We start from the raw sequence: 11,652 nt of genomic DNA on the forward strand, positions 1-11,652 counted from the left end.
GCAACTAAAAATTAATGATTGATGCTTCTCATCTCTCTCTGTTCCTGTCTGTCCCTATCTATCCCTCTCTCTCTGTCTCTGTAAAAAAAAAAAAATCTCAAGATAATTTGGGTAAAATCACCGTTTTGGAATAAATACACGCGAATATACATGTGTACAGTTTGTAGTGTTAGAAACTAAATTACAAATTTATAAAACATAGTTAACCTGCAGTTATAAGATATTTATAGCACTATTTGGGTGGGACAACAATAAACAAGAAGTATAAAATTTAGTTACTCTATCGTTAAGTTCAGTCACCTGATTTCAATTTGTATTTACAAGTTCAAAAAACGTGTTACATGCCATATTACCTATAAAGATTTGGTTGTTCTTTTTTTATTCCACAGAGACAAAGAAACAGAGAGGGACAGCCAGCAATAGATAAGGAGAAATGAGAAGCATCAATTCTTCGTTGTGGCACCTTATTTGTTCACTGATTGCTTTCTCATATGTGCCTTGATGGGGGGGGGGGGGCGCTACAGCAGAGCAAGTGACCCCTCGTTCAAGCCAGCGACCTTGGGCTTCAAGCCAGTTACCATGGGGCTATGTCTATGAACTCACGCTGAAGCCAGTGATCCCATACTGAGCTGGTGAGCCTGTGCTTAAGCCAGCAACCTCAAGATTTCGAACCTGGGTTCTCCATTTCCCAGTCTGACGCTCTATCTACTGCACCACCGCCTGTTCAGGCCTTGGTTGTTAATTTTACCTATCAAGACTTGGTTGTTAATTTTAAGAAAACACATAATTTTTCTTCATTTAAATTCTAGACTCCTAAGAATATGTCTACTAAATAGGCCAAAATGTATAAACCTACTTCATATTCAAGTTTTTGTCATAAACTAAGAAATATAATATACATGATAAGAATATACTATATCAGCAAGTCACATAACAAATCATGGATAATCAAATGAGAGCCACACACTGAAGAATTACACATTTATCATCAACCTTCAGTAAGACCATAATACACATAACAATCACAGTCACTTTAAAAGCAGAAGAAAATTACAAACTTCAGAGAATGGTCATTTTTCTCCAAGTTGAAAGTTATACACAGAGTAATGGAGACTCCTTAAGATTTATCTAAGATGTTTTAGATTTGCCCTCTAGCACCCTCTGATCAAAGGGAAACCTCATGTACAGCAATGTATATTAAGCTGTAAAAAGGATAATAAAGCTAAATCATTTTGTATGAATGACTGATGGCTAAAGTCCACTATGTTCAAGACATACTGTATCACAAAGCCAGACTATCACATAACCTACACCTCAAAAGTAGAACTGAATTAGAAGAACCTAAGGGCTGACACTGACCTTCAACCTCAGTAGTCAGCAAACATGTTGAGGTGAGATGTGTCCCATGTACAAAGCCTGTTGTGAGACAATTTAAGGGAAACTCCACTACCTTAACTCTTGAGTCACAGGCAACAGAGACTTCAAGGACATCACCTGAGAACCAGCTGAGGCTGGCAAAGCATCATTTTGGAGGCCTCAGCTGGGCCTGTGCTGGTATGCATGTGACAGAAGTCTAGTCATTAGCCCTATTTGACTGTTCACTCTGAAGTTTTACATTCTTGAAGATTTTTAGGATATTTCTGAGAAAATCATCCAGGCAACAAGGTCGTGCCCCAGAAATCTCAACACACAATATTCTATCTTGAGGAAGTGTACAATTCAAAGCAGTCATAACTCTATCCGAAGCACTAGAGATGGGCTGTACCACTCTTGTGGAGAAAAGCCTGGGTAGAGCTGGAAGTAATGGAGCCATCTCTCCATTTACCTGAAAGGTAGAAAAGGGAGGAGGGGAGAAAGCAAAAAATATGGGAGGGTAAAAACCCAAAACAAAGTTGGGAAGTGGTACTTGAGAGATAAATAAGAGAATTCCAAAACCAAAAAAGCTAAGCCTTCTAAATCACATAATAAATATCAAAATAATGCCTTATTACACTTTTTTACCTTCACTACTAAAAGAAAGCAAAAATAAGAAATGAGCTGACCTGACCAGGCAGTGGTGCACTGGATAGAGCATGGGCCTGGTACACAGAGGAGCCAGGTTTGAAACCCCGAGGTTACAGGCTTGAGCGCAGGCTCTCATCTAGCTTGAGCATGGGGTTACTGGCTTGAGTGTGGGATCATACATATGACCCCATGGTTGCTGGCTGGAAGCCCAAGGGTCACTGACTCAAGCAAGGAGTCACTAGCTTGGCTGTAGCCCCCTGATCAAGGCACATATGAGAAAGCAATCAATGAATAACTAAGGTGCTTCAACTACAAGTTGAAGATTCTCATCTCCCTCCCTTCCTGTCTGTTCCTGTCTGTTCCTATCTGTCTCTCTTTCTCTCTAAATCTCTTTCTAAAAAAAAATTAGGCCCTGGCCAGTTGGCTCAGTGGTAGAGCATCGGCCTGGCGTGCAGGGGACCCGGGTTCGATTCCCGGCCAGGGCACATAAGAGAAGCGCCCATTTGCTTCTCCACCCCCACCCCCTCCTTCCTCTCTGTCTCTCTCTTCCCCTCCCGCAGCCAAGGCTCCATTGGAGCAAAGATGGCACGGGCGCTGGGGTTGGCTCCTTGGCCTCTGCCCCAGGCGCTGGAGTGGCTCTGGTCGCCCCTGGTGGGCGGGCCGGGTGAATCCTGGTCGGGCGCATGCGGGAGTCTGTCTGACTGTCTCTCCCCAGTTCCAGCTTCAGAAAAGTACAAAAAAAAAATTTTTTTTTTTAAATTAAAAACTAAGAATGATCAAGAGAAGGTCCTCTTGCACCAGGAAGCTTTAGAGAAACAGCTATTAGAAAAGCAACAAAGCCCTGGCCGGTTGGCTCAGTGGTAGAGCGTCGGCCTAGCGTGCGGAGGACCTGGGTTCGATTCCCGGCCAGGGCACAAAGGAGAAGCGCCCATTTGCTTCTCCACCCCTCCGCCGCGCTTTCCTCTCTGTCTCTCTCTTCCCCTCCCGCAGCCAAGGCTCCATTGGAGCAAAGATGGCCCGGGCGCTGGGGATGGCTCTGTGGCCTCTGCCTCAGGCGCTAGAGTGGCTCTGATCGCAACATGGCGACGCCCAGGATGGGCACAGCATCGCCCCCTGGTGGGCGTGCCGGATGGATCCCGGTCGGGCGTATGCGGGAGTCTGTCTGACTGTCTCTCCCCATTTCCAGCTTCAGAAAAATGAAAAAAAAAAAAAAAAAAAAAGCAACAAAAAAATGTCAGAACTCAAGGAAGAAACCTCAGAGTCCAATTCTGTCATTTTCCAGATAAGGAATCAGGCAGAGAAGGGTAAATGACTCAATCAGAGAAACAAAGTTAGTTACAAAGCCAGGAGTAGCACCTAAGATCCTGACTCCTAATCTATTTTTTTTTTGTATTTTTCCGAAGTGAGAAGCAGGGGAGGCAGACAGACAAGACTCCCACATGCACATTGCCAGGATCCACCAAGCATGCCCACCAGGGTGTGATGCTAGGCCCATCCAGGGCTGTGCTCCCCTGCAACCAGAGCCATTCTAGCGCCTGAGGTGGAGGCCGTGCCACCATCCTCGGTGCCTGGGCCAACTTTGTTCCAATGGAGTCTTGGCTGTGGGATGGGAAAAGAGAGAGAGAGGGGGGGGGGGGGGAGGGAGGGAGAATGGAGAGGAGAAAGGGTGGAGAAGCAGATGGATGCTTCTCCTGTGTGCCCTGACCAGGAATCGAACCCAGGACTTCCACACACCGGGCCGATACTCTACCGCTGAGCCAACTGCCTGGGCACTAATCTGCTATTAATTAACTATGTCAGTGCTATACTCTCTAATCATCACTACTACTTCTGCCTTAATAATAGTCACATTCTTAAAGATATCAGTATTTCACAGATTTCTAATATATGTATTTAGAAATGAACTACTTCAAGCTTTATTTTTAATGAAATTTTTAAAAGGCGTTCTAAACATCATTACTTCAATATGATCAATCTCTATAATGTGCTGACAGGACATCTCAGGAATATCCTACAATCTACCGTTTTATCTTTTAAGAGGTTCTAAATACAGGTTAAGAAAATTGTTAAATAAAAAAGTTTGCCTGATGAGGCAGTGGCACATTGGATAAAGCATCGAACTGGGACCCAGGTTCAAAACTCTGAAGTCACCAGCTTGAACATGGGCTCACAAGCTTGAGCGTAGGATCACAGACATGACTCTATGGTCGCTGGCTTGAGCCCAAGGTTGCTGACTTAAGCAAGGGGTCACTCGCTCAGCAGTAGCCCCCCTCCCCCATCAAGGCACATATGATAAAGCAATCAATGAACAACTAAGGTGCCACCGTTGAGATGATGCTTCTTGTCTCTCTTCCTTCCTGCCTGTCTGTACCTCTGTCAATCAAAAATAAAATAAATAAAAACTACAGTTTTAGTAGGTCAAACTACAGTGCAAACATACAAAAAGTTTCATTTTTTAAAAAAACTGTTTTTACATTTTGTACAAAATAAAAACAATCAGTTAAAACAGAATTCTGAGTAAGATTATAGGTTCAAATATGCCATTACAAAACAACTGTCTATGTAGTACTAAAACATAAAAATACGTTTAAAAGGCCAATATGCAAAACAATTAAAATGACTACAGCCAAAGAATGTTGGAAATATTTTTGTGTGAGAACAGGGTGGTGAACAAATATCCTCTTGGTAGACTCTGATACTTTAAAAATGTTATCAGGAATAAAAACATAAAAAAATCATAGAATTATGGAATTTCTGATCTTCAAAATCTATATCAATTTTTAACTCTGGTTCAATATTAGTATCTTGTGATTGACCAGGTAGCAGCACACTGGATAGTGTGTCGACCTGGGACACCAAAGATCCAGGTTCAAAACCCTGAGGTAGCCAGCTTAAGTGTGGGACCAGAGATATGACCCCATGGTCGCTGGACTGAGACCAAACGTCACTGGCTTGAACCCAAGGTCTGCCTTCAGCAAGGGGTCACTGGCTCAGCTAGAGCCTCTGGTCAAGGTATATATAAGAAAGTAATCAATAAACAACTAAAGTTCCACAACAACGCACTGATGCTTCTCATCTCTCTCCCTCTCTATCTGTGCGTGACTGTATCTCTTTTGTGTGCTAAAAAAAAAAAAAAAAAATCAGTATCCTGATATGAACATTTCTATAAAAAAATGAGTATGGCATAATATGTAAGCAAAAATTGTAGAATCTGTGAGATAATGATGAACTCACTAAATAATCATAAGGTTAAATAATGGTTTGAAACTTTTTTAGTCACATATTCTACAATGTTTGCAGTTAATGAAAAACAGTACTGATTTCTTTGTAGTGAGGATATCAGAATAAGAAACATAACTTTTTAAAAAATGCCTAAGAATAGAAAAATAAAAGCTATATGATACTCATAGTTTATTAACAATTGATGATAAATTACAAAATGTGTATTCACTGATTTTATGAAAAAATGTAAGCCAGTTATAGAGGAAATTTTATCACAGAACTTACCAACATTAACATATACAGCAGGGGTCCCCAAACTTCGGCCCACGAGCCACATGCAGCCCCCTGAGGCCATTTATCCAGCCCCTGCCGCACTTCTGAAGGGGCACCTCTTTCATTGGTGGTCAGTGAGAGGAGTATAGTTCCCATTTAAATACTGGTCAGTTTGTTGATTTAAATTTACTTGTTCTTTATTTTAAATATTGTATTTGTTCCCATTTTGTTTGTTTTTTTTTACTTTAAAATAAGATATGTGCAGTGTGCATAGGGATTTGTTCATAGTTTTTTTTTATAGTCCGGCCCGCCAATGGTCTGAGGGACAGTGAACTGGCCCCCTGTGTAAAAAGTTTGGGGACCCCTGATATACAGTGTGTCCGTAAAGTCATGGTGCACTTTAGACTGGTCATAGAAAGCAACAAAAGACGATAGAAATGTGAAATCTGCACCAAATAAAAGGAAAACCCTCTCAGTTTCTGAAGGATGATGTGGCAGCATGTGCGCATGCACAGATGACGTAAAACCGTGTACACAGCAGAGCAGCCCACGGCCATGCCAGTCGAGATGTGGATGGTACAGAGGAAAGTTCAGTGTGTTCTGTGGCTCGCTAAATTCAAATCCATGACCAAAATACAATGTGAATGTTGGCACGTTTATAACAAAGCGCCACCACATAGGAATAACATTACTCAGTGGGATAAGCAGTTGAAGGAAACCAGCAGTTTGGTGGAGAAACCCCGTTCTGGTAGGCCATCAGTCAGTGACGAGTCTGTAGAGGCTATACGGCAGGGGTCCCTAAACTTTTTACACAGGGGGCCAGTTCACTGTCCCTCAGTCGGTTGGAGGGCCGTACTATAAAAAAAAACTATGAACAAATCCCTATGCACACTGCACATATCTTATTTTAAAGTAAAAAAACAAAACGGGAACAAATACAATATTTAAAATAAAGAACAAGTAAATTTAAATCAACAAACTGACCAGTATTTCAATGGGAACTATGCTCCTCTCACTGTCCACCAATGAAAGAGGTGCCCCTTCCAGAAGTGCAGTGGGGGCCAGATAAATGGCCTCAGGGGGCCGCATGCGGCCCGCGGGCCGTAGTTTGGGGACCCCTGCTATACGGGATAGCTACCTAAGGAGCCCTAAAAAATCTGTGCATGAGCCCACATCGAACTGCACTGAATAGGTATGAAACTGAGTGAGTTTTCCTTTTAGTTAGTGCAAATTTCACATTTCTATAGTCTTTTGTTGCTTTCCTGTGACCGGTCAAAAGTGCACCATGACTTTACTGACCCAATGTATTTAAAAAATTTGACAATATTGCCTGACCAGGAGGTAGCGCAGTGGATAGAGCGTCAGACTGGGATGCGGAGGACCCAGGTTCGAGACCCCAAGGTTGCCAGTTTGAGCGCGGGCTCATCTGGCTTGAGCAAAAAGCTCGCCAGCTTGGACCCAAGGTCGCTGGCTCGAGCAGGGGGTTATTCGGTCTGCTAAAGGCCCACGGTCAAGGCACATATGAGAAAGCAATCGATGAACAACTAAGGTGTCGCAATGCACAACAAAAAAAACTAATGATTGATTCTTCTCATCTCTCCGTTCCTGTCTGTCTGTCCCTGTCTATCCCCCACTCTGACTCTCTCTCTGTCTCTGTAAAAAAATAAAATAAATAAGCCCTGGCCAGTTGGCTCAGTGGTAGAGCGTCGGCCTAGCGTGCGGAGGACCCGGGTTCGATTCCCAGCCAGGGCACACAGGAGAAGCGCCCATTTGCTTCTCCACCCCTCCGCCGCGCTTTCCTCTCTGTCTCTCTCTTCCCCTCCCGCAGCCAAGGCTCCATTGGAGCAAAGATGGCCCGGGCGCTGGGGATGGCTCTGTGACCTCTGCCTCAGGCGCTGGAGTGGCTCTGGTCACAACATGGCGACGCCCAGGATGGGCAGAGCATCGCCCCCTGGTGGGCAGAGCATCGCCCCTGGTGGGCGTGCCGGGTGGATCCCGGTCGGGCGCATGCGGGAGTCTGTCAGACTGTCTCTCCCTGTTTCCAGCTTCAGAAAAATGAAAAAATAAAATAAAATAAAATAAAATAAATAAAAATAATTTTTTAAAAAAAATTTGACAATATTAAATAACTAGTTTGTTATACTTAGGAAAAAACAAAAAAAATTTTTAATTAAAAAATGTAAAAACAACCTGACCAGGTGGTGGTGCAGTGGAGAGCGTCAGACTGGGATGCGGAGGACCCAGGTTTGAGACCCCAAGGTTGCCTGCTTGAGTGCAGGCTCATCTCGTTTGAGCAAAGCTCACCAGCTTGAACCCAAAGTCGCTGGCTCAGGCAAGGGGTTACTCGGTCTACTGAAGGCCCACGGCCAAGGCACATATGAAAGAGCAGTCACTGAACAACTGAGGGGTCGCAACGCACAACAAAAAACTGATTGATGCTTCTCATCTATCCGTTCCTTTCTGTCCCTGTCTATCCCTGTCTCTGTAAAAAAAAAAAAAAAAAAATTAAAAACAGAATTTACTCTCCAATTTTATCTTTAAATTTCAAGGTTAAAGACAAGGAGAGCCTGACCAGGCAGTGGCGCAGTGCATAGAGCGTAGGACTGGGATGCGGAGGACCCAGGTTCAAGACCACGAGGTCGCCAACTTGAGCACAGGCTCATCTGGTTTAAGCAAAGCTCATCAGGTTAGACCCAAGGTCGCTGGCTTTAGCAGGGGGTTACTCGGTCTGCTGTAGCCCCCCCCCCCCGCCCCCTCCTCCAGCCACATATGAGATAGCAATTAATGAACTAAGGTGTCATAATGAAAAACTGATGATTGATGCTTCTCATCTCTCTCCATTCCTGTTTGTCTGTTCCTATCTATCCCTCTCTCTGACTCACTCTCTCTCTCTGTAAAAAAAGGAAAAAAAGAAGACAAGGAGGCATATATAAATTGAGAAAAATGGCCCTGGCCGGTTGGCTCAGTGGTAGAGCATTGGCCTGGCGTGCGGAAGTCCCGGGTTCAATTCCCGGCCAGGGCACATAGGAGAAGCGCCCATCTGCTTCTCCAACCCCCCCCCCCTCTCCTTCCTCTCTGTCTCTCTCTTCCCTTCCCACAGCCGAGGCTCCATTGGAGCAAAGATGGCCCAGGCGCTGGGGATGGCTACTTGGCCTCTGCCCCAGGTGCTAGAGTGGCTCTGGTCACGACAGAGCGATGCCCCAGAGGGGCAGAGCATCACCCCCTGGTGGGCAGAGCGTCACCCCCTGGTGGGCGTGCCAGGTGGATCCCGGTCGGGAGCATGTGGAAGTCTGTCTGACTGTCTCTCCCCGTTTCCAGCTTCAGAAAAATACAAAAAAAAAAAAAAAAAAAAAAAAAAAAAAAAACACAAAAAAACAATAATCAAATATTAAGGAGAAAGATGTCTGTTGTCACCAATGTGAGTTATGATTTACTTTCATCAATAAAATAATCTGTCAAAATTAAACTAGTATCAAAAATTAGCACAGTGTACATGAAAACATAAAATTGACAGTGCTGTACTTATAACACACCCTATGCTAGGTGTGTTAATATGTATATTTAATATGTATTAGTTTCTGCATTTTAGCCCATTTTCTGGCCTTTCCTTCAAACTGACAAGAACACCATGAGCAAGTCTTTCTAAGGCAGGCGCTCCTGAGACAGGAGCTCCTGGTTTTTACAACCAGTTTGAGGTTGTGCTGCTGTTGTCTGGGCCCACGCCTAGGGTGTGTTATAATCCTTTTAAAGTCCTTACAGATGGAACCATACCTATTCTCAGGATCATTGTCATCGTCATCATCATCCACTGTGACAGGCACTGACTTAGATAAGGTTTCATCTCCTTGAAGGAAAAAAAAGTATGCTTAAAATTAGTTTTAAATTATCTATATAAGTAAAACCATGTAAAATAAAATTGAAAACTAAAACTTTAATAACAGTGGGTTCTAAACTGTATTCTGGGATCCAAAACATGATTAAAAAGAATTTATAAGAAAAGCACATGGATCATTTAAGAAGTGCCAGTAGTAAAATGACAGAGAAGTTGGATCTCACTATATTTCAAAGTTACTTCCCAAAGCACAAGGGTTTCAAGGCTCACCCTTCACGTAGCAAGACTTTCTAATTCACTACCACATTAGTGTAAGTTTCTTGCTGAAATAAGACTCACAGTGATCCATTTTAAGTTTAAATAAGCTAATAGATGTATACTTTTTCCCTTATAATTGAAGAACACCAAAATCACTACCAATATGTTGGTAGTACCAAGTAATTTCAAAATATACTTGAATCTGTAAAGTATTAATGAGTAGAATTACAGATATATTAAAGTACAAAAAAGTTATTTCCTTATAGAAAACTACTTTTCTATACTTTTATTAAAACTCTATAGACATTAAAATTTAATATTTCCTTATATGTAAACTGTGTCTCAAAACCAAACTTAAATATTGAACTCTTATTAATAATAAATATGCTGAAGTAATTAGGGAGAAGTATGCTGGTATTTATTTACTTTGAAATGCATCTAAAATTTCAAGAGCAGTACACCGAGTGGCAAAAAGCCAATCTCAAAAGGTTATATAATTAAAGATAACATCACAAAATAACAAATATAAAAGTCAGATTAACAGTTGCTAAGGACTAAGAATTGGCATAAGCAAGGGAGCTATGCATAAGGTATAGCACAAGGGAAACTTGTGGTAATGGAACAGTTCAATATCTTGGTTATGGTGATTCACAAAGCTACACATGACACAGTTTCATAGAACTATATTTATACACACATACATACATACACACACATAAAGGAACAAATGCATATAAAATTGGTGAATCTGAGAAAATCTTCTTTTTCCTGATTTGACATTGTATTATAGTTATGCAAGAAGTTACCAGCAGAGGAATGGTGGGGTATCCAAGACCTCCCTGTACATCTTTTCATTGCAAAGTCCTGTGAATTTAAAACTTTTTAAAAAAGTTTAAAAGGGGCCCTGGCTGGTTCGCTTAGTGGTAGAGCATCGGCCTGGCATGCAGGAGTCCCAGGTTTGATTCCTGGCCAGGGCACACAGAAGTGCCCATCTGCTTCTCCACCCCTTCCCCCTCTCCTTCCTCTCTGTCTCTCTCTCTTCCTCTCCCGCAGCCAAGGCTCCACTGGAGCAGGGTTGGCCCGGGCGCTGAGGATGGCTCCATGGCCTCTGCCTCAGGCGCTGGAATGGCTCTGGTTGCAGCAGAGCGATGCCCCAGATGGACAGAGCATCATCCCCTGGTGGGCATGCTGGGTGTATCCCGGTCGGGCGCATGCGGGAGGGAGTCTGTCTGACTGCCTGTTTCCAACTTCAGAAAAATACAAAAAAAAAAAAAAAGTTTAAAAGGAAAAATGTGAAACTGATGAAGGATACAGATATCCTGAAAAGCAGTACTCTTTACATACACAAACGCAGTACAATGTTAATGAAAGAAACTTTTCTTCATATTAAAGTTGTTTCATAATAAAATATTTGAAAAAAAATGTTGCAGAAAAATAATCCAAAGTATGCAGACAGCTAAATGTTCAGCATAAAAAAAATCTAAACATAGAAAGGCAAAAAATAAACCTCAGAATATCCTAGCAAACTCATAATACTTCATTTAAACAGACAAATCTTCAAAGAAAATATTATGAGCAATATTAATCATTCTTCTTTACTATAGCTTCAAAAGTTTTACCCATCCTTCAAAATTGTGTTCAAGTGCTACCTGTCCTTGTCTTCCTCAAACTGTGAGAATAAGTGGCTCCCTTGCTATTTATCACAGTTCTATTTTATCTTTCTTCTCGTATTTTTTAAATTTATCCATGTCTATCTTGCTCAGTAGACTGCAATCTCCAAGGACCATGTTCTTAATCTTGGTTGCTTAATTCTTCTGCCCTCTACAAGCCCCAAATTATAAGAAAATCTAATGCTAAATAAAGTGGAATCCTCTAAATTCATGAGCAGGGGAGGATTATTAAGAGCTCATAAAAACTGTCACCTAAATTAAGTTGAATATATTAGGGGAATAAATAAACTTAGCTTGCAAGCAACTTCTTAGGGAATGCTACTTTTATCAGTGTTTTACATCCAAACTTACCTTGAAAAACAGTATTTTTTACATAGTACTTATTTTCAATGT

At 42.1% G+C, this 11,652-nt stretch overlaps 1 protein-coding gene across 6 annotated transcripts in view; it reads right to left on the reverse strand.

Moving 5' to 3' along the window:
• The window catches only part of ATRX (ATRX chromatin remodeler), a 218,938-nt gene that overhangs the window by 136,565 nt on the left and 70,721 nt on the right, over nt 1-11,652 (reverse strand). For all 6 annotated transcript variants that reach the window (XM_066357918.1, XM_066357920.1, XM_066357922.1 and 3 more), the window contains one exon: nt 9,271-9,343. In XM_066357918.1, coding sequence (XP_066214015.1) covers nt 9,271-9,343 — 73 coding nt within the window. The remainder of the gene's footprint in view (nt 1-9,270; nt 9,344-11,652) is intronic.

The sequence above is a fragment of the Saccopteryx leptura genome, chromosome X, assembly GCF_036850995.1.
Source record: "Saccopteryx leptura isolate mSacLep1 chromosome X, mSacLep1_pri_phased_curated, whole genome shotgun sequence".
Classification (NCBI taxonomy): domain Eukaryota; kingdom Metazoa; phylum Chordata; class Mammalia; order Chiroptera; family Emballonuridae; genus Saccopteryx; species Saccopteryx leptura.